Source organism: Podarcis pityusensis, assembly GCF_964106645.2.
Source record: "Podarcis pityusensis genome assembly, chromosome: 6".
In the NCBI taxonomy this organism is placed as follows: Eukaryota; Metazoa; Chordata; class Lepidosauria; order Squamata; family Lacertidae; genus Podarcis; species Podarcis pityusensis.
In genome coordinates this window covers 3,879,018-3,901,871 of record NC_138030.1, presented here as the reverse complement: position 1 = coordinate 3,901,871, position 22,854 = coordinate 3,879,018, and the positions used below count along the sequence as shown (strand labels likewise).

Genomic DNA, 22,854 nt, shown 5'->3' with positions numbered 1-22,854 from the left:
CCCCCTGGGAAGTGTAGTTAGATATAGGGATAGGGATGCCACCTGTCTGTCAGAGCTAAATGCACCTCCTGCTTTGCAGCTGACTTGAGTCTCTCTGATGGACTGAAATATGCCTTTGGGTGGAGAGAAGGTACTGTGGTGGTTGGAGAGTGCCCGGCCAATTCTGCGCCCAAAAGATGTCTGCAAACCCGCCGGGTGGGAATCCCTTGCAGGCGACCGCAGTGCCTGGAGACAGGCAGTCTTGCCGTGCATCCACAGCAGTGACCGAAGAAGGAATGACCGCTGGGAGGAGCGCAGAGAGAGGAAAAGCCCTGGCGCATCTGCAGCAGCACAAGCGGACGCCTTCACTTGCCCAAGCTGCAGCGAAACATGTCTCTCCCTCATCGGTCTCCGCAGCCACAGCAGGCGCTATAACCGCCCAATGGTTTGACTTCACTCTTCCAGTGTCTCCCAAGACAGACGGATGCCAACCAACCAACCAGTGGCTGAAGGGTGCTCATCTCACAGCCACCACCACCCTTACCTGAATGGAGGATAAAAAGGGATGTGCACGTGTGAATAGACTACACCAGGGAGGAGGAGGGAGCAGGAAGGGAAGCAGATGCGCCACTCGGATCCAAATCTGCCATCTCTCCCATCTCTGCCTCAGGAAACCTCATAGTAGTGTTGGCCCTGCTCCAACCACAACGCACAGGTTCCAGCTTCCAGCTTGGGTTAGCTGGATGGTTCGCCAGGGTTGCATCCTGCAAAGAGTCATCGGACCAGCTGACCAAGCTCATGCCAAGGCCAGAGACATTTTTAGGTCAACGCTGGTGAGGAGCTGCCACCAGCCATGGAGTCAGCGAGGCCAAGGGAGGAGAAAGAGGAGGAGAGGGATGTGGCTCTGCTATCCAGTAGAGAACAGCTCTTTGTCATCTAAGACCATCAGCAGAAGCTCAGCTCTGCCCTCGCCAGTCCTGGAAGCATCCTTTAAAAAAGTCCCATATGCTCAGAGACTTTGCGCCTGTTCATTGGGGGAGATAGGAAGCCCAGAGCTCTTGTTCTTTAGATGTCCCTTTTATGAAGAGGCACGTAGTGAGGCCATTGATCCCCTGCTGGTGAGGCTCGCTGACCTTCCGGAAAAGCAAAATTTTGACCTTTTCCTGTTAGGCAAAGATCATAAGACGACCCGGATGGTCGCCAGATTCTGTGTAGGCGCAGACCATCCCCTGACCCAAACTAGTTCGTTAAGAAAATCCCCAAACTCGGTTCCATGGGTGACTGAGTCATCTCTCTGCGGTAGCTTATCTTAAAGTTTTAAGTGTCTATACGCTTATCGCATTTATAAATTTTAAAGTTAGTGTTGTACATTGTTTTAAATGTTTGCTTTCCTTCTGGGATTGTGTCCCCAAGTGTGTTTTATAAGCTTGTCTCCGACCATAATAAATTTATCTATCTATCTCTGACCATCTCCTGGTGGGTGCTCCTCGTAGCATCTTTTCCACTTGTCCCTAGAGATAAACTTGTCTCTGAGTGAAGACACTCTTCTGTGCAGGTATAGGGCTGGTTGACAGGTCTCCTGAAGTTTTAGGGGCTCAGCTTCCTTTTCAGAACTTCATGCGGAAGGAGCAAGATTCAGAATGGTTGGAAGGTTCATTTTTGAAACCCCTTCTTCATGCAGCACGTAGTTAAACTATAGAATTCGCTCCCTTGGGAGGCAGCGATAGCCAGCAAAATTTGGATGGCTTTCGAAGAGGATTAGAGAAATTCAGGGATGAGAGGGTTATGGGGTGGGAGAATGCCCTTGTTCTCAGGTTGTGCTTGTTGGTTTTCCACAGGCATCTGGTTGGCCATTGTGAGAACAGAACGCTGGACTAGATGGGTTATTGGCGTGATCCAGCAGGCTTTTATTACGTTCTGAAGTTCTTAAAATCTCAGGGCAAGGAGCCAGAGTCAAGTGGGAAGGCTACATTCTGTTTGACTAGCAAATTTTTCCTGTTAAAGGTAAAAGGTAAAGGACCCCTGGACGGTTAAGTCCAGTCAAAGGCGACTATGGGGTTGCAGCGCTCATCTCGCTTTCAGGCTGAGGGAGCCAGCGTTTGTCCACAGACAGCTTTCCAGGTCATGTGGCCAGCAGGACTAAACCGCTTCTGGCACAATGGGACACTGTGATGGAAACCAGAGCTCACAGAAACGCTGTTTACCTTCCCGCCACAGTGGTACCTATTCATCTACTTGCACTGGTGTGCTTTAGAACTGCTAGGTTGGCAGGAGCTGGGAGAGAGCAACGGGAGCTCACCCTGTCATGGGGATGTGAACTGCTGACCTTCTGAATGGCAAGTCCAAGAGGCCCAGTGGTTTAGACCACAGGGCCACCACCCGCGTCCCTACTTTGCTGTTAGCCCTGTTTCACCAGACCACAGCCTTCCACAGCCAAGTATTCTCTAGATCAGTGGTGGCCAAACTTGGCCCTCCAGCTGTTTTGGGACTACAATTCCCATCATCCCTGTTCACTGGTCCTGTTAGCTAGGGGTGATGGGAGTTGTAGTCCAAAAACAAGTGGAGGGCCAAGTTTGGCCACCACTGCTCTAGATGTTTTGGACCACAACTCCCATCAACCTTAGCGGCACTTGACATCTTTCCGCAGAGCCTGCAAGACAGAGCTGTTCCGCCTGGCCTTTGGTCTGGACTCAGTCTGACCCTTTATATTTCCCTCCCCTTACGGTTTTGATCTATGGGCTACTTCTAAAATGAGGCTGCATTTTAAAGCGCATTCTAACCTGTATTTTAAATTGGTTCCCTCCCATAATGTTTTTATTGTAATTTTACTGGTGTTAGCCGCCCTGAGCCTGGCTCTGGACAGGGTGGGTGGGGTATAAATAAAATTTACCATTATTATTATTATTATTATTATTATTATTATTATTAAGCAGCCTTGCCAGGGCAGAGAGAAGTTCAGCATTCTGTTTCCAACAGTGGCCAGCTCAAACATAGAACACCAGAGTGTAAAAACCACCCCCTGCTATTGGTCCCCAGGATCTACTTTTCAGGGGTAGACTACCTCTGTACAAGGATGCTCCATTGAGCAATTATGGCAAAGAGCCAAGCTGTCCTCCGACAACTCTTTCTAAAAATCCACCTACGTCAGCTCCTGCAGATGCCATAAAATCATTACTTGGAATCAGTGAAAGGAGCAGATCCTTCTGTCCATCCAGGTCAAATCTCATCCAGGTCAATTCACCAGATGAACCCCCTAAGGCTTTCTAGTAGTATGTGAGATGGTGTCTCATAATTTGGAAAGCCTCTATCATCTCTTCCCTGCACATTCATTCATGGAACTTACAGAAATGCCTATTTTGCTGCCTCTCACCCACCCACATGCAAGTGCCTTTATCTTTAATAATTGCATTTGAAAGGAATGTTATGTCACACTCTGCAAAAAAAAACCCTCCCCATTCTTCGCAGCTACTGAAGACACAGGGCAAAGGCTCTTATTTTTGACATCTCTTCATCCTCGCAGAATTACAGACTCGTACAGCTGCAAGGGACCCCATGGGTCATCTAGTCCAACCCCTTGCAATGCAGGAATTAAAGCTAAAGAATCCCTGGCAGGTAAACACCCAACCTCTGCTTTAAAAACCTACAATGAAAGAGGGTCCACCACCTTCCCCGGTGGTCTTGACGCCCACTTCTCCCACACTATGAATTCTTGTCATGTCCCCATAAAAAGGTAAAGGGACCCCTGACCATTAGGTCCAGTCGTGGCCGACTCTGGGGTTGCGGCGCTCATCTCGCTTTACTAGCCAAGGGAGCCGGCGTACAGCTTCCGGGTCATGTGGCCAGCATGACTAAGCCGCTTCTGGCAAACCAGAGCAGCGCACGGAAATACCATTCACCTTCCCACCGGAGCGGTACCTATTTATCTACTTGCACTTTGACGTGCTTTTGAACTGCTAGGTTGGCAGGAGCAGGGACCGAGCAACGGGAGCTCACCCCGTTGCGGGGATTCGAACCGCCGACCTTCTGATTGGCAAGTCCTAGGCTCTGTGGTTTAACCCACAGCTCCACCCGCGTCCCCATGTCCCCATATATGATGCTTTATACAGTCACATTCCCGTGCTGTCTGGTACTCAATATCCTCCCCATCCCACCCCGGATTCTCTCATGCTCTGATATCTAGCTATCTATCATCTATCTATCTCTAACTCTACAATCATTTAAGCTTGCTGTCTCTAGCATTAAGCCCACTTTATTTCCAGGGGCACAGCACAATCGCCACCACCCCTGCCTCCATCGCCTTTGGAAAATTAGCCTGGCTTCGCGAACCTCACAATCATCCAGGACTTAGCGGTTCTCAACCTGTGGGTCCCCAGATGTTGTCGGACTACAACTCCCACCATCCCTGAGCTCTGGCCTTGCTAGCTAGGGGTGATGGGAGCTGTAGTTCAACAACATCTGGGGACCCGCAAGTTAAGAAAGGCTGATCTAGTTCAACCCCCTGCAGCAACCCCTGCAGGGAAACCCCCCAGAGGAGGAAGGCTCAGAGCGCAGGGATTGGTGGTGGGACGCTGAGGAGAGGTCAGAGGGGGAAGATTGGGGTGGTGTTCCAGATGCTGAAGGAGCAACAGGGTTTAGTGAGCAGGGAGAGCCGGTGACAGAGAGCAGTTCAGATTCTGAGGCTGAAGCAGGGCAGTCAAGAGGCTGCTGAAGAACCCAGCTCCCCTCCCCTCTGGCCTCCAAGAACAGGCAGAGTATTGAGGAGAGCAGAACAGAGCTGGGCAGACACAGTTTGAGACTGCTGGGGAAACATCCGCGAGAGGGGGAGCCTTAGAAGGGCTGGGAGGCAGGGACCTTAAGTCCTGGCCACTGCTCCATAGGGGCAAGACCTGCTGTGAAATGTTGCAGAGTTGCCTGCCATTGCGCTCCATAAGACGCACCTGACCATAAGACGCACCTAGTTTGTAGAGGAGGAAAACAAGAAAAAAATACTCTGAATGAAACAGTGGATGTATGATTTTTGTGGTTCATGCTGTGGCCACAGACATGTGATTTGACGGTGAGTTTGGGGTAGCCCAATGCAAGAATCCTGAGGATTCATGTGGATCCGTGCTTTGTAACCACGTTTTTGTGCCATTGTGGCGTCCCTTTTTCTCTCTCCCTGATCACTTGCTGATCAGCTGCTTCCTTTCAACACTCCCTTCCCTCTTGTTTGCCTTAGTGTCTTTTCCTTAGCTGGAGCAGTTTTTTGCTCTTCCTTTTCTTCTAATTTCTCTCCTCATTGCTTTAGTCTTCCTGTCTCCTCTCCTTGCAAGTTTGCTCTTTACCTCCCCCCTCCGAGGCATCCTCCTTTATCTCTAGCGTCCCTTTTCTCCCTCCCGATCGCTTGCCGATCAGCGGCTTTGTTTCAACACCCTCTTCCCTCTTTCAAAAAAAAAAAAAATCATGATCTGCTTTTCGCCTCTGGGCAGTTCGGCTCCAGGGACCACGCATTCGCTCCATAAGACGCACAGACATTTCCCCTTACTTTTTAGGAAGAAAAAAGTGTGTTTTATGGAGCAAAAAATACGGTAACTTGAGGGAAACGTGGCTGTTCCTTTGTGCTGACCTGCATCTGACTCCAGCCTTGACCATTTCTATCCTTTTTAGTGGGTCGTGCAATCTGCCATTCTGAATAATTGCCTTTTATAGGGTAGGAGGCACTGAAGAGTTTATGGAGTCAAGGAGCAGTGATTCCTCCCCAGTTGAGGAACCGCTGGTGTTTCCTGAGCTCAACAGATCAGTGGTCTGATTCAGCATAAAGCAGCTTCCTTTGTTCCAGTGTCCACCCCTTAGGAGAATTTCCCAGGGTCTCCTTAAGAAACAGCGCAGCAGCAAGACAGTGCCCACGTAATTCCATTAAAGCCTCATGAGAAACAGCCTTTACTTTATAATGCAAATCCGAGCCTGTCTCCCTCGCCAATAAACCGGGGCCTTCTGCAGATTTAATCTCTTTAACGGGCTGATCGCTCTTAAAGGGCATTTAATCTTATTGAGAGCGAAAGCAATTGATGTTCGCTCAGCGAGTTTGCTCTTCGGTGGTGACCTGATGGATGGCGGCCTGGCAGGCGTGCCAGGGACGTAGCGGGGGGGAGGGGGTGCCTTTTAATCCAGCTTGGATTATTATTCCAAAAGGAACAAGGCAAGTGCTGCGATTTCTGTCAAAGGGCGGCTCATACAACTCTGCTGGCAGTATCAGTACATTTAAACAAGGCCTCATTGCTTAGTTCGATTCCCTTTTGGGACAGCTGCATATTCCTGCATTGCAGGGGGTTGGACTAGATGATCCTCAGGGTCCCTTCCAACTCGACAATTCTATGATCCAATGTTGTTCTCCAAAATGAATTTAAAGGCATAGGAAACTGCATTATACTGAGTCAGAGCACTGGTCTATCTAGCCCAGTATTGTCTACACTGACCAGCAGCGACTCTCCAGGGTGTCAGTCAGGTTGCTTCTCCCAGCCGTACCTGCAGATGTCAGAGATGGAATCCTTCCTTCTGCATGCCAGGCAGCTGCTCTACCTCTGAGCTGCAGCCCTTTCTGCCAAAACACAGGCAGATATTCACCAGGTCAGTGTGCAAGAGCAAACCTTTTTGGTGAACATTGTAGGATACGGGTGATATTGGAGGCACAATATCCAAATGGCAGCCGGCTGGAGAAGGCAGGTTTAGCTGGTTTAGTGCCCAGCCGTCAAAACTGGCCAGTGGCAAAAATTCACATGCAAGCATGATCCCTAAAGCTCTTAGTGTGCAATGCTAGGTGTGTGCTGACTCTGAAGTGCAGCAGCCCTCGCCAACAAGGTGCCTTCCAGACAGTTTAGACTACAATTGCTACCAGCCTTGCCTATTATTAGAGCAGGCCTAGGCAAACTCCAGCCCTCCAGATGTTTGGGACTACAATTCCCATCATCCCTAGCTAACAGAACCAGTGGTCAGGGATGATGGGAATTGTAGTAGCCTTCATTGGGGATGGGCTGTAGCCCATGCTCTACTCAGAAGGTCCTGGGTTCAGTTCTCGGCATCTCTTTGGCCAGTGACTGTTTCTCAGCCTAGCCTACCTCACAGGGTGGTTGTGAGGATTAAAAACAAAAACAAAACATGTTTAAGACATGTAATAAGTGTTGGAAATGTAAAGAAAAAGAAGGAATGTTTTATCCTATGTGGTGGGATTGTAAGAAAGTGAAAAGTTTCTGGGAGATGATATATAACGAATTGAAAAAGATGTTAAAATATACATTTGTAAAGAAACCAGAAGCCTTTCTTTTAGGGATTACAGGAAAGGAAATAAGAAGAAAGGACTGTAAACTTTTCCAATATGCAGTTACAGCAGCAAGAATTTTATTGGCCCAGAAATGGAAGCGAGAGGAAATACCGACGATAGAAGAATGGAGAATGAAACTGACAGACTTTGCTGAATTGGACAAACTAACTGGGAAAATTAGATATCTGAGAGACCAAAAGTTCATCGAAGACAGGGGAAAGTTTGTAGAATATCTGAAAAGTACTTGTACAAACAACGCTAGTGGGGTTTCAAGAAGCACTGTGAAAGTTGAGATGTGTTGTTAAAAAGAAATAGAAGGGGGAGGGAGGTCAAACGGCAATACAAATAAAGGGAATGTGTAATTTAGAGGAAAATGTGGATGATTACCAGAGAAGCTGAAGGAAGTCCAAAAAGAGATAATCTGTGAAAATGTGGATAAAATTGTATAATTGTGTTGAAAAATTAATAAAAAAAATTTAAACTCAAAAAACAAAAACGAAACAAGGCAGGAGGAGAAGCATGTACGCCACCTTGGGCTACTCTTTGAGGAAAGGTGGGATATAAATGTGATACTAAATAGATATTATTTCTGAAGGGAAGTGGGTGACTACTCCTGACACCAAGGAATCCACGTACTGGTGTAATTTCATGGTGCCATTAGTTCCCAACAGCGGCGTAGCGTGGGTTGTCAGCACCCGGGGCAAGGCAAGTAATTTGCACCCCCTAACCCGAGGCAAGGCAAGTAATTTGCGCCCCCTAACCTGGGGCAAGGCAAGTAATTTGCGCCCCCTAACCCCTAACCTGCCGCCGCTGCCAGCTTCTTCTTGCTGCTGCCTGGGCTGGTCTGGTGTGGTTCTCTCCTGCGCTCAGCGCTGCGCTGGGCGGCCGCTGCACTGTTCCTCCCCCCAGATAGTCCCTCGCTCTCTCTCCGCCCCGCAGGCCTGGCACCCACCCCCTCCACAGTGGGTGGCGACCCAGCGGCTCGGATCGGATTCGCACAGCCAGCACTGCAGTGAGAGAGAGTGAGCCAGGTAGGGGCAGAGAGCTGCGAGTGCGAGCGCGCCCCCCCCCCAGATGTTGCGCCCGGTGCGGCCGGGCCCCCCTGCACACCCCACGCTACGCCACTGGTTCCCAATCCATTAGTGCCCCTGCTGGAGGGAATCATCTTAGGTCATGGCAGCCCGAAGAGCAGGAGTCAAACACTGAGAGAGAAAGACCACGGCCTCAGAATTAGATAAGATGACAGGAAGTATTCGAAACCTACTGGACCAGAGATTTTCAGAGGACTGTAATAAATATGTGAGCTATTTGAAAAGCAATTGTAATCAACAGATTACGCTAGTAGGATTACAATAAGTTTTGTAAGGAGGAATATAAGAAATATTGCAAGGAAGATTATGAAGAGAGTTATTAGTTATGATAATTAAAAGTAATGGTGAAATTAAGAAATGTAAATTAAGTGAAAAAGATTGGAAAATTTTCAGATGTGATTGATGGAAGTCAAAAAATTGTATAAGGTATGAAATTGTGTTAAATGACTGCTGAAAATGATATGCTAAAAATTAATTATATAGAGAAAGAGGGAGAGAGAGAGAGAGAAAGACCACAGCCTCCTTCTTCTCTGGTCTTTGCTTTGATCTGCATCCTGGATTTCTGAATGGAGAGGGCAGGAAAGGGGCTGCTAGATGCCTTGTGATCCGCACACAAGCAACTTCCTCAAAGCATCCAGACTCTGCCAGTGCTGGATCTAGATACACCATTCTGCATTAGTTTTAAATTCTCGCTTTGGGGGGGGGGAAATATATGAAAAGGTTGAATTTTAAAAAATAACAATCAAATTTTGAATATTAAAATTCAATTGAGCCAGATACTTTTAAGCCACTAGATAGAGGCGTCATGAAGAAATTCAGAGTAGGAAACCATCAGGAGAAGAAATAACAGCACTTGGACAAGGAGAATCAAACTAGACTGCTGCAAATTTTTGCAAGCACGCACAAGAGGAAAGGATTTTCCTGAGATTTCTTTTTGTTAAAAAAATTAACAATCATTTGCATCTCTAGGGCTTGATGCAGTAGGGAGAGATGGTACAGTCCTGAGAAGGCAAAGCAGACTGTACCAGTTCAGGATGCAGCTGGAGAACCACATTTCTGAGTGTGTGTGTGTAAGAGTTGTGTGTGATTTTCAAAGACAAGGACAAAACAGAGGTGGCTGGGCTGCAGCCTATCTCCCACATGCGCTTATTTTCTCTCTGCAATGACTCTTTCTAAAACGAGTGACTATTCCAAAAATGTGAACAACCCCCAACATGTGTGGTACAGTCCACCCTCCCATCTTCTGCTGCTGTGCTTGTAGATTCAACCCTTGGCTAGTTTAACTCCTGCTTAGAGGCCTTTTCTTATATTCCCAGTTTTAAAACAAATACCGTATTTTTTGCTCTATAAGACTCACTTTTTCCGTCCTAAAAAGTAAGCGGAAATGTGTGTGCGTCTTATGGAGCGAATGCAAGCTGCACAGCTATCCCAGAAGCCAGAACAGCAAGAGGGATTGCTGCTTTCACTGCGCAGCGATCCCTCTTGCTGTTCTGGCTTCTGAGATTCAGAATATATTTTTTCTTGTTTTCCTCCTCCAAAAACTAAGTGCGTCTTGTGGTCTGGTGCATCTTATAGAGCGAAAAATACGGTACTTTTTTCCTCCTGCTCCCAGTTATAAGCAATTATAGGAATTTCTGGGGGCAACAAATGGACCAGATTTGAAGGGCAAGTGACGGCACAGCGTTCAGAACAATGCTTCCCCTCCGTTTCTCATGATCGCAATACTGAGTGAGACACATTTCCTGGGATGTGGCTGCACATTTTATATTTAGCTGAGAGTGGCACTTTAAAAAAATATTAGGAGGGGGGATTTACCGGCAGCTGTACCTTTTAGAGGTCACCTTTCGTTTGGCCGCTTCTGAGCAATATCCATTTTTAAACTTCCTGCTGACACATTTTCGTTTGCATTGCCCACATGCCGGCCTTCATTAATGTTTCATGCTTTGCATTCGAGACGTAATTGTATCTCCCGACTGCAGCGAGTGCCTCCCTGCATCCGAGGCAGGCGACTTGGCGAGCGAACCCATTGACGAGGAAGCAGAACCGCGGAAGGTTCTTTGAAAGCGCTGCTCCCTTCCCGCTTTCCACGAACAACTCAGAAACAGTTTGGACATGGTGTTCTTTTCCCAGCCAGGCCAGGGAAATAGGGTTTGCTGGTGTAGCAAGGCGGTGTGTTTGTGAGTCAGGCTGTGTGGCTGCGTGTGAAGGTGTTGCTTCGACAGACCGAGCATGTTGCAAGTGCGAAAGTTGCAGCAAGGTCTTGGGAGCTCCAGAAAACTCATACAAACCATGGAGCAGTTGGGCATGTTCTGAACTTTTGCTGGGAGCGGCGACGGTTGCACACGTCTTCCAGATGGAACTATTGCTAAGAGTGTTTGCTGCAGGGAGGGGTGGAACGAAGGAACCCAGCTCAAAAGTACAGGCCTTAAACTGTGCTTGGTAGTATACAAAGAATTCCAAAGAGGCCTCTGAAATGTGGCTTTGGCTCTGTGTCTTCAGCATAGGCGATTTGGTTGTGCAACAGTTTTTTCAATAAAAAAAAAGTTGTGGGTTGTTTTTTTTAACCACAGCAGTGGTGCAGTACGTAGCACAGAACAATTTCAGAGGGGGACCACGAGTTTTCTTGGAAATCTTTTCTTAAGTTGCCAAAATATAAAGCAACATTTAGCTTCCTAAAGTTCCGTCCTCATGCTTTCGTGTGTAAGTGAAGGAGGCATTTAAACAAGAGGCGACATTTCCTCTACTGTTCCCCATTGAGGTGCAAAGCTATACTTAAATATGAATGTTGAACCTTTCCCCTCCCCCACCCCACCCCCCAACAAATCCTCCTCTGAGCTCAGTGCTTTAAACTTGTAGAATAGTATCACAGATTTGTAGCGTTGGAAGAGGACCCTTCATCTAGTTCAACTTACATCACCTACGAAGAAACGTCAGCAGCTCTGGCTGGTGTTTGTGACTTCGGTCATCTGAATGACCTCGTTCTCGACCAACGTCTGCCCCCCTTCTCCATTCAGCTGCCTCATCCTCAGGTTTATAGACCCGTAAGTCTTCCGGGGAGCCCTGGAAGCCGGGAACGACCTCCTCCGGTAGAGCTCTCCTTTGTAGATGGAGACCATGAGGAGGATGGAGAGCAGCATCCCGCCCAAAGTCAAGAGCCCCAATCCTGCAATGATGCACTTGTCCAGGTGAGAGCCCAGGTGGGCGTAATACATCTCCAGCCTCTCCATCTCCCGGGCGGACACAGAATCCGGGTCGACTCGCGCCTCCCGCGGGATGCTGTAGGCGACAATCACCAGCAAAATCCCACTGACCAAGAAGACTAAAGCCAAGATGAAGCCATAGTCCACTGAGTTGCCTGCTGCGTCCGGCAAAGGGCCATCCTCCGACCGTGGGGAGAGGTCTCCCTTAGGGGGTGCTGTGTGCTCCCTGAGGCTGCTTCCTGTGCCTTGACTGTTCCGGAAGGAAGTTTCTGCCTCTTCCTCTTCCTCTTCTTCCTCCCCCTGGTAAGAGGCGTTCTCAATGCCCAAGCCAGGAGCTGTCCGTGGTGCTGAAGGTCCCCCTTCTGGGACTCCCCGGCTGGGCCCAGGTACATTCCCCAAGACTGTCAGTTCCAGGGGCTGTGAGGACGCCATTGGGATGCAGTCGCCTTGCTCATCCCTCTCAGCACTTCAGCTGCTGGGGCAGAAGAACGGAGAGGAGGAATCAATGAGAACCATTTGCACCCTGGCCTTCATTCACTGAATGCTCTGGTTATCTCCCGCTTGGACTACTGCAATGTGCTCTACGTGGGGCTACCTTTGAAGGTGACCCAGAAACTACAACTAATCCAGAACGCAGCAGCTAGACTGGTGACCGGGAGCGGCTGCCGAGACCATATAGCACCAGTCTTGAAAGACCTACAGTGGCTCCCAGTACGTTTCTGAGCACAATTCAAAGTGTTGGTGCTGACCTTTAAAGCCCTGAACGGCCTTGGTCCAGTAGACCTGAAGGAACGTCTCCACCCCCATCTTTCATCCCAGACACTGAGGTCCAGCTCTGAGGGCCTTCTGGTGGTTCCCTCATTGCGAGAAGCAAAGCTACAGGGAAGCAGGCAGAGGGCCTTCTCGGTAGTGGCACCCGCCCTGTGGAACGCCCTCCCACCAGATGTCAAAGAGATAAACAACAACCTGACATTTAGAAGACAAGACCGGGCTCAGGGTGGCTAACACCCGATATAAAAATAAATTGATTGAAATGCAACTTAAAAACAAGTTTAAAATACAACATTAAAACATTAAAATACAGCCTCATTTCAATGGAAACTCAAATCAAAAACCTTTTTTGGGGATGAAAGCGTCAAGTCTTCACCAAGGCTAACTTGGTGAAGAGAGGGAGGGAATCAGATTACAATCAAGTGGTGTGCAATTTTTGTTAATTAAGTGTGTCTCTTGAGCCTGGTGAGGTCGGTCTTGATCTTGCCTGCACCCTGTGTGATCAAGCAGCTGTTATCCTGACTTTGCTGCAGCCTGCTGGCAGGGCAAAAGCTCTGCCTGAGGCACCTCCTTGCAGGGAAAGTGCAGCTGAGTAGACACCTCTTGCAAGCGGAAGAGACAATGTAAAGATCAGCAGAAAAGGAGGTGTGCAGGAGTCCACCAATCTTACACACACACACACACACACACACACACACACTTGGGATTTTAAAATTTCTTTTAATCCACAGAAGTTCTACACAAACTCTACGCCTTCGTGGTAAGAGTGCCGGACTAGGATCTGGAAGTAAAGATAAAGGGACCCCTGACCGTTAGGTCCAGTTGTGGCCAACTCTGGGGTTGCGGCGCTCATCTCGCTTTAATGGCTGAGGGAGCCGGTGTACAGCTTCCGGGTCATGTGACCAGCATGACTAAGTCGCTTCTGGCGAACCAGAGCAGCGCACGGAAACACCGTTTACCTTCCCACTGGAGTAGTACCTATTTATCTACTTGCACTTTGACGTGCTTTCAAACTGCTAGGTTGGCAAGAGCTGGAACCGAGCAATGGGAGCTCACCCCATTGCGGGGATTCGAACCACCAACATTACGATCGGCAAGTCCTAGGCTCTGTGGTTTAACCCACAGCGCCACCCACGTCCCTAGGATCTGGGAGACCAGGGTTCAAATCCATACCCAGCCAGGAAGCGCATTGGGTGACCTTAGGCCAGTCCCAGTCTCTTAGCCTAACCTACCTCACAGGGTTGTTGAGAGGATAAAATAGAGGCGAGAAAGAACCATGCATACCACCTTGAGCTCCCTGGATATGAATGAGATATAAATGTAATAAGCAGCATTGTTGTGGTCATCACACAAACACACACCATGGCCAATCACACACCACAACCTGTTTCATCGGCTATAACAGAATGCTTTTTTCTGCTGGCAGGGGACACTCTTGGGGTGTCAGACCTAAACCCAGTGGGACTTCTGAATAAGCATCCATAGGAACTGGGCTGTCAGACCCATTGACCGTCAATGAAGGAGACAAAGCCATAACTTCATTTTACTGCATCATGTGCATCCTTGGACACTTTGCCCACCTTTCTGGGTTGCCGTGGCTGCTACCCAGCATGACCCCCCCCCACTGCTATGCACCATGCCATTTATTTCCCTACTCTCTCCCTCTCACACGTGCACATTTTCTGTGTCTTTTCAACCCTGCAGGGAATCGTCTGGGATTCCCCTGGTGAGGTTGCAGAGCAGCAGGTGTGATCCTGATCAGCACCAGGATGTGGGCCCCACATTGGTGCACTCCTAAAACGAGAAGCGAGAGATGAGTTGTAAAATAACAATCAGTGCCGGGCTGCCTGCACAAAGCAACTTCCTTCTCACACCCACACAAGCTGTGAGAGGATAGTAGGATTGATCCATGGCTGCTCAGAACACACCCTTCACTCAGGCACAATAATAATAATAATAATAATAATAATAATAATAATAATAATTTATACCCTGCCCATCTGGCTGGGCTTCCCCAGCCACTCTGGGCAGCTTCCAACAAAATATTAAAATACCGTAATACATCAAACATAAAAGCTTCGCTAAACAGAGCTGCCTTCAGATCTCTTCTAAAAGTCTGGTAGTTGTTCTTCTCTTTGACATCTGGTGGGAGGGCGTTCCACAGGGCGGGTGCCACTACCGAGAAGGCCCTCTGCCTGGTTCCCTGTAACCTCACTTCTCGCAGCGAGGGAACCGCCAGAAGGCCCTCACAGCTGGACCTCAGTGTCCTGGCTGGATGATGGGGGTGGAGACGCTCCATCAGGTATACAGGACTGAGGCCGTTTAGGGATTTAAAGATCAGCACCAACACCTTGAATTGTGCTGGGAAACGTACTGAACGAATCACTCTAGAGCAGCCTTCTTCAGTCGAGGTGCTCTCCAAATGTTGGGGAAGACTGCTCTAGGACAACGCGCCTTCCTCTTCCCCACCCTGCGCAGTTACCGTAGGGAATAACACCAGAGTGGTCCATCTAGTCCAACATCCTGTTCCCACAGTGGCCTGTGCAAAACCCAAAAACGGGATTCGAACACAAGAGCAACTCTCCCTGCGGTTGCACAAGAGCAACTCTCCCACGGAGCCACCGTGGCTAATAGTGATGCTGTCCTTCGTGAATTTGTCTATACTGTAATTTAGGCTCACGCATCCTGGTCTTTGGTGCCAGCATTGAAGGATGACTTCATAGCTGCTGCTGCTGCTGCTGCTGCCTCCTCCTCTCCCGCGCGTCCCCAATCCCTTCCACCCAGATTACAACCTCTTATCATTTAGGAATAATCTTTCCCCACGCCCTGCCGCTGCCTCAGACACGCATGCAGCAATCCTCTCCGCCTCCCCAGCAATGCAAGCCCCAAGGAATAAGCGGGTGGGCGCGCACGGCTGCCTATTCCCACCCACCCACCCACCCCACTTCCAGCTGCCCTGTCCTACCTGTCCTTGCCCGGCCTGCCTGCCTGGCTGCCGCGGGGCGCATGCTGCCTGTCTGGGGACATCCAGCAGGTCCTCCTAGCTGGGGGTCAGCGCTGCAAGCGACCATGGATGCTGCCGCTGTCTGCCGTGGGCTCCTCCTCCTGCGATGGTCGTTGCTCGGCCAGCCTGGAGCGAGGGAGTGGAGTGGAGGCTGGGCGTAGGGGGCGGGGGAGAGAGAGATGGGCTGCTGGCTCGGTTTAGAAGGGGTTTTAAATCGGAGTGAAAGGGTGGGGGGCGGGAGAAAAAGAGACAATGCCAAAATCACGCAGCGGCGCCCCCTGGCGACGGCCTCGGGCGCCGCAACTCGACTCGCGCAAGGCGTGGCTGGCCGGCGGTCGCTGTCCGTTCAGCACCACGGCGCCGCAGTCGGCGCGCCGGTCTTGCTCCTTGCGAGTAGGTGGGGGGCGTGCAGGAAAGGGAACCGACGGTCCGCTTTCTCGCTCTCCTCTTCACCGTCCCCCCCCCCGCTTCCTCCCCACAAACTGATCTTTCCAGCACTCTTTCTCTCCGTGCAATGCAACCCTCCGTGGTCTCTTTCTCTCTAACCGGAAAATGGAGCCTGCAGCCTGCTCCTTTCCCCCACACAGACACCCCCACGCACCCCGGGCTCTGGCTGTGCTAGGATCGCTCTACAAATCGCGCACCACCACCACCCAGCACCAGCGCAAGGGAGAAGGGAAACGGGGCCAACCCGTGGCCCGAGGCTGCGGCGCAATCGCCCGATGGCACCTCCAGCTCCGCAATAAGCTGCTGCGCGCCCCCTTCCTCCTGCCCTAGAGGCCTCTGGGGGTGGGGGAGAGCCGGGGGGAGGAGCTGCCTGTTGCGGAGTCTCCAGCCTGTAGCCTCCTGGGGGCCAGAGGGAGGGAGGGGCGCGGGGAGAGTCGCTTCTTACCTCTCCCACGGCGGCGGTTGCTGCAGGCAAAGGTGGGGTCCTCTCCGCCGCCAGGGACCCTCCCCTACTCATCCCCCCCCCCCCCAGCAACTAAAGGAAAGGGTGGGAAGGAAATGCCACCAACACCGCAGCTTCGTGCCAGCTGGCTCCAGGAAGGCCAGAGGATGGGTAGGGGCCCCTCGACGCAGTCCCGGGCTTGCGAGAGAGGAGCCGCGGGGGGCATGCGAGCAAAAGGCGGGCGAGGGAACGGGCAGAATTGGGCATCCCGGATTGGGCAGGGGGTGCAATGGCTGCTGCCAGGAAGGATATGCAAACTCCCACCTTGATCTCCAGGAGGTTTCAGGGATCCCTGCGGAACCGCCGGCTGGCTGCTGGCTTGTCCGTGTGTGTGCTTGCATTTGTTTATTTGTGGGTTTATATGAGGCCCCCTCCAAAATAAGCTTTAACGGTCTTCGATCTGCACCGCTAGCGCTGTTACAAGATGCCACACAATGCTCGTTTTGCATTTGTAAGAGCAGGATCTTTTAGTGCGCAGCATTTACCCTCTGGAACTCCCCGCCTCTTGACCTCAGGCAGGCGCGTTCTTTTCGGCACTTGCTAAAAACGTTTTTATTCAGGCAGGCCTACCCAGGATCTGTTTTTAGTTTATTCTGATTTTGTATGATTTAAAAGAGTTGGGTTTTTCTTTACTTATAATTGCACTGCGTTATTCTATTTGTAAACTGCTTTGAGGGTGTGGGTGTTTTAAAACAATCCAATGGTGTATAAATATTATGAAATAAATAACAACGTGAATAAATAATAGGAAAAATACTGTGGCATGTTGTGTCTTTAAGAGGAATGCAGGTGAAGGAATTGTCATGAGTTTGGTGGGGTCAGTTTGGATGACCATCTGTCACAGATGCTTTAGCTGAGATTCCTGCATCGCAGTGGGTTGGACTAAAGGATCCTTGCGGGTCTCTACCATTCTATGATGCCCTATGTACTTTCCAAACCTGTGCTCCTCAGATGATGATTACAGGGTCTGGGTCAGTGGTGTCACAACAGGGGGGCGGTGCTCCCCGGGTTCCATGTCTGTGGGGGTGACAAGAAGTCACCCCGCGGGGGCTCGCGGCAGCGCAAGCAGCCATCGCACCACCGCAGCTGCATGTGGAGGATCCTGTGTTCACGGCTGCATCCATGAGCAGAGGATCCCAGCGCCGGCGGCAAACCGCTATGTACAGCACATGTGCGGCGTCGCACGCATGCACTGTATGTAGCGATGCCGCACATGCGCTGTATAGCGGTTTGGCGGCGGCGGCGGCGCGCCAGTGCTGTACAGACAGTGCCGGGATCCTCTGCTCGCGGCTGTAGCGGCGATGGATCCCGGCACCATCCATATGGCACTGGAGCGGTGGTGCCGGCAAACACCTAAGTACAGTGCATGTGCGGCGTCACTACATACGCCGCATGCATCGTACGTAGTGACACCACACATGTACCCTACATAGCGATGCCTGCCCGGGGTGTCACAACGCCTTCCTTCACCCCTGGTCTGGGTCGGTTCAGATGCAGAGAGGCAGCCCATGAGGTACTGTGGTCCTAAGGCATTCATATTCATATTATTATTATTATTATTATTATTATTATTATACCTCGGGTTACAGACGCTTCAGGTTACAGCAATTCAGGTTACAGGCTCCACTAATCCAGAAATAGTACCTAGGGTTAAGAATTTTGTTTTAGGATGAGAACAGAAATCACGCAGCGGCAGTGGGAGGCCCCATTAGCTAAAGTGGTACCTCAGGTTAAGAACAGTTTCAAGTTAAGAATGGACCTCCAGAACAAATTAAGTTCTTAACCCGAGGTACCACTGTATTATTATTATTATTAGATCTATAGACCACAGCAACTCCCGCCTCCCTGACCCTCAAGTCTGCCCTGTTGCTGCGCCAAGTACCCAGGTGTGCACAGGTGGGTGAGACCATCTCTGCCATGCTCACCCACCCAGGCCCCAGGGATCCAGACAAGAGCAGTCTCCTCATCCACAATCAAGTCATGGATGGCAGAGGTCTTCCTCTGAGCTGACCTGGCGTTCAGCAACTGCAGCCACCGACCCAAGGGCTGCCCGATAGGACAACCGCAGTTCCCCAGGTTGGAGGAGGGGCTGGCCTGTGGCACAGTCGCCAACTGCCTGTGCCATGTGCCCCTTACCTGGCCTGTCCCACCTCCCACAACATAACTCCCCTTACCCAGAACTACTGTGATTGGCGGCGGGGGGTGGGGTGGAGCTTGCTTTTCCTCCAGCTCCTCTCTTCCCAGGCACATCTCCCCTCCAACAACAACATATTAAAAAACAGGTTTTTTATATGCTTTTTATTGAGTTTTCTGTAACATATTCAAACAAAATAAATACTCTAAAGTTCAGCAATCATATGTCTACTTATTTACTACACGCTCTATCGTGCACGGACTTCCCTCCCTCCCTTCATCCGGCTTTCGTATTAATTTTTCTCTTTCACAGGTTCTTATTTGCATTCTACACACATCACAAGATTTATTTTAATCCTGCTACAGTCTTTAAACTTCTACAGTTATTACCTATATACTCAACAAATTTACTCCATTCCTTTTTGAACTTTGTTTCTTCTTGGTTACGGATTCTGTGGGTCAGTTTTGCTAATTCTACATATTCAACCATTTTTGTCTGCCACTCCATGAGTGTTGGTATTTCCTGAGTTTTCCATTTTTGAGCTACTAAGATTCTGGAGGCAGTCGTAGTGTACATAAATAGTCTATGGTCTGCTTTTCTTAATTCATCACCTATCATCCCCAGCAAAAAAAGCTTCTGGTTTCAAATTAAAAAACAGTTAAAGCAATTGTAGCAATTGTCTCTGCCTTGCAGCTGGCATTGAACTGGGAGATCAAGACTGGTTGCAGGTGCAAAGGTCATGAGACCCCCGCCGCTCTCAGCTGCTGGGGCAGGCATGTCTGATGGCGAGAGAGGTTAGAGCAGGCTTCTTCAACCATGGCCCTCCAGATGTTTTTGGCCTACAAGTCCCATGATCCCTAGCTAGGGATTGAGAGCCAGTGTGGTGTAGTGGTTAAGAGCGATAGACTCGTAATTTGGTGAACCGGGTTCGCGTCTCCGCTCCTCCAGAAGCAGCTGCCGGGTGACCTTGGGCTAGTCACACTTCTTTGAAGTCGCTCAGCCCCACTCACCTCACAGAGTGTTTGTTGTGGGGGAGGAAGGGAAAGGAGAATGTTAGAGAGTCCTTAAGGTAGTGATAAAGTGGGATATCAAATCCAAACTCTTCTTCTTCTTCTTCTAGCTAGCAGGACCAGTGGTCAGGGATGATGGGAATTGTAGTCCCAAAACATCTGGAGGGCTGAGGTTGAGGAAGCCTGAGTTAGAGGATCGAAGTCTCTCCCTTACCCTCTCTCCCTCCGGTTCGCTGCCTTGCTAAAAACAGCAGTCCCTTGTGCCAGGTATGCTCTCTGTGCTGCTTGGCACTTTCATTCAATTCCATGGGGCCTGTGTGAGAGAAGCTCCTATCATTGTGCCCCACGCGTTGGGTATTTTACCCCACATGGAAGTGGGGCAGGACGCAGCTTTGTGGAACAGCTTCTGCCGCATCGAAAGACTCAAACCTCATGGGCTCCCTCCTGTAATTGCTGGTGCAATTAACAAACGAAGCCCGAGAACGCCAGCTCAGCTATCCCCAGATAGCTTTTTGCCTGTTTCATTACAACTTGTTCGTGTTGGTAACTATTTCATCCCCAGCCCAAACTTAGGAAGCTGTGTAATGCAGAGACACACCTTTGGTTCATGCGTTCTGCCTGAGCAAGGACTCTGAACCATTCTAGGGAACAGGCAAATATGTATTGAATAAGCAAAGAATAAACCACTGAACCTAGGGCTTGCCAATCGGAAGGTCGATGGTTCGATCCCCACGACGGGGTGAGCTCCCGTTGCTCAGTCCCAGTTCCTGCCAACATAGCAGTTCGAAAGCACATCAAAGCCAGTGTGGTGTAGTGGTTAAGAGCGGTAGACTCGTAATCTGGTGAACTGGGTTCGCGTCTCCGCTCCTCCACATGCAGCTGCTGGGTGACCCTGGGCTAGTCACACTTCTCTGAAGTCTCTCAGCCCCACTCGCCTCACAGAGTGTTTGTTGTGGGGGAGGAAGGGAAAGGAGAATGTTAGCCGCTTTGAGACTCCTTCGGGTAGTGATAAAGTGGGAGATCAAATCCAAATTCCTCTTCTTCTTCTTCTTCTTCTTCTTCTTCTTCTTCTTCTTCTTCTTCTTAAGTGCAAGTAGATAAATAGGTAACACTCCGGTGGGAAGGTAAACGGCGTTTCCGTGCGCTGCTCTGGTTCGCCAGATGTGACTTAGTCCTGCTGGCCACATGACCCGGAAGCTGTACACCGGCTCCCTCGGCCAGTAAAGCGAGATGAAAGATGCAACCCCAGAGTCGGTCATGACTGGACCTAATGACTGGACCTTTACCTTTACCTAATTGCTGATAATGTGAACACAAGGAGGGACCTGTTCGATCAGAACATGAGCCCAAGAAACACACCATCCTGTTTCTCACAGCAGCCAGACAGATGGCCCCAAGCCGGGTTGGATTGTCTTCCATAGACACAATTTTAACAGTGAGTCTGTAAATGACTATGGAGGCCAATTCTGGATCCACACGTCTTTCCACAGTGGGGACATTGGTTTCCGGGCGGGAGTTGATCACGGTGTGGATTTGCCAAGCGTGCCTTCCTCTTAGCATGTTTCTCCCTTGCGTTCTGAGTTCGAGTGTCTTCAAAGCCATTACACCTTTGATAAAGGCTGTTCTCCAACTGGAGCGCTCACAGGCCAGTGTTTCCCAGTTGTCGGTGTTAATACTACATTTTTTTAGATTTGCCTTGAGACAGTCTTTCAACCTCTTTTGTTGACCACCAGCATTATGCTTTCCATTTTTAAGTTCGGAATAGAGTAGTTGCTTTGGAAGACGACCATCAGGCATCCGCACAACATGACCAGTCCAACGAAGTTGATGTTGAAGAATCATTGCTTCAACACTGGTGATCTTTGCTTCTTCCAGTACACTGGTATTAGAGAAGAGAGATAATAGTTTAGTGATTCTTTATTGTAATTGATAAGTGTAAACTGTTTAATTATTATTTGTTGATGTTTAATTTTACTGTTTACTATTATACTCTATATAATAGAGTATTGAATATATATAATATATATAATAGATTATTGAATATTGCTTTATTTGATGTAAGTTGTTTATTTTAAAATTATTGTGACTTTTGTATTGGATCAGATTGTTATTACATGGTTTCTTCATCTTGTAAGCCTCCTGGTGGTATGCAAATTAAAAGTGAAATGGGGGGGGAAAGTTGCCCAAACGCCTCAAAATAAAGTGAAGAGATGGGATTTGGTGTCTCAAAAAGTTTTGAAGTTGTGCATCCTGCGAAAGCCTCAGAGAGATTTGTCCCATTGCTCACACCTTCCCCTAGAAGAGAGCGATTCCCCTCCCAGCCAAAGATGTGCTGTGCCAATGAAGGGGATCCCTTGCCACTGCTAGTTCCTCCTTTCCCCAGATTCACTCATTCAGAAACATTCTGTCCTTGCTGTTCCTCGTGACAAAGCCAAGCTGGAGCCTGAAAAAGCTGGAACTGTGTCACATACAAACAAATGAAAAGGCATCGCATCGTGACAGAGGTTTCCTTGGAAACGCATCTCCAAGGCTGGCGACAGGTCACCAGAGCCCGCAGAGATGTGCAGGACCATTTTCTCCTCGGTGCTGCGAAAATACAGTTGCAGCAGCTGCCTTGGGAAAGGGCAGGCTTAATTCTCCATCTTGTCCCATGTTGGGGAAGGGCATTAGTTCAGTGGACAGCATCTGAAAGTCCCCACTTGGCGGGCAGAATGTTCCAAGTTCAATCCCCATCTCCAGATAGCACTGGGAATGCCCAGGATCTGAAACCCTGGAGAGCAGCTGCCAGTCAGTGTAGACATTACTGAGTTAGATAAACCAGTGGTTTGATTTAGTATAACCAATCAATAGCAGATTCCTATGTCACCGCTGATTAGCAGAGCCTCTCTGGCACACCCCCTTTCACCCACTATTTAACTGGAGACCCTAGATGTTATACCATGGGGACTGTATGCTGCCTTACCAGGGGGCAGCCACACTTTGATCAGTTCCAGTTCTAGCAAGGTCTATAGGTATCAAGATGGTTAGGTGTGCCACTGGCCTGATCAACAGACAAGCAATTCTTAAACCACCTACAGTGGTACCTCGGGTTAAGAACTTAATTCTGGAGGTCTGTTCTTAACCTGAAACTGTTCTTAACCTGAAGCACCACTTTAGCTAATGGGGCCTCCCGCTGCCGCTGCACCGCCGGAGCACGATTTCTGTTCTCATCCTGAAGCAAAGTTCTTAACCCGAGGTACTATTTCTGGGTTAGCGGAGTCTGTAACCTGAAGCGTATGTAACCCAAGGTACCACTGTATTCTCGGCTAACGTTCTCTCGGGACACATGTGGTTTACAGGCTGCCACAGAATTGGGCATGATCCATTTGCCCCTGGCAGCCGCCAGAGCCTTGGGTTCCCCTGGCAGAGCAGACAAAAAT

General features: G+C 49.5%; 1 protein-coding gene across 4 annotated transcripts; it reads right to left on the bottom strand.

Moving 5' to 3' along the window:
* Positions 1-9,878: 9,878 nt before the first annotated feature.
* TMEM74B (transmembrane protein 74B) lies at positions 9,879-16,313 on the bottom strand. Of its 4 annotated transcripts, none has more exons than XM_081011582.1 (2): positions 16,235-16,313; positions 9,879-12,042 (listed from the first exon to the last, which is right to left on the bottom strand). In XM_081011582.1, the coding sequence occupies exon 2, from the start codon at positions 11,997-11,999 to the stop codon at positions 11,298-11,300; it is 702 nt and encodes a 233-aa protein (XP_080867708.1). In that variant the 5' UTR covers positions 12,000-12,042; positions 16,235-16,313; the 3' UTR covers positions 9,879-11,297. The 4 variants fall into 4 exon arrangements, with proteins under 4 accessions (XP_080867708.1, XP_080867709.1, XP_080867707.1 ...); XM_081011583.1 differs by having other exon boundaries at positions 9,879-12,039; positions 16,235-16,304; XM_081011581.1 differs by lacking the exon at positions 16,235-16,313 and adding an exon at positions 15,304-16,132 and having other exon boundaries at positions 9,879-12,033.
* Between the last annotated feature and the right edge of the window lie 6,541 nt (positions 16,314-22,854).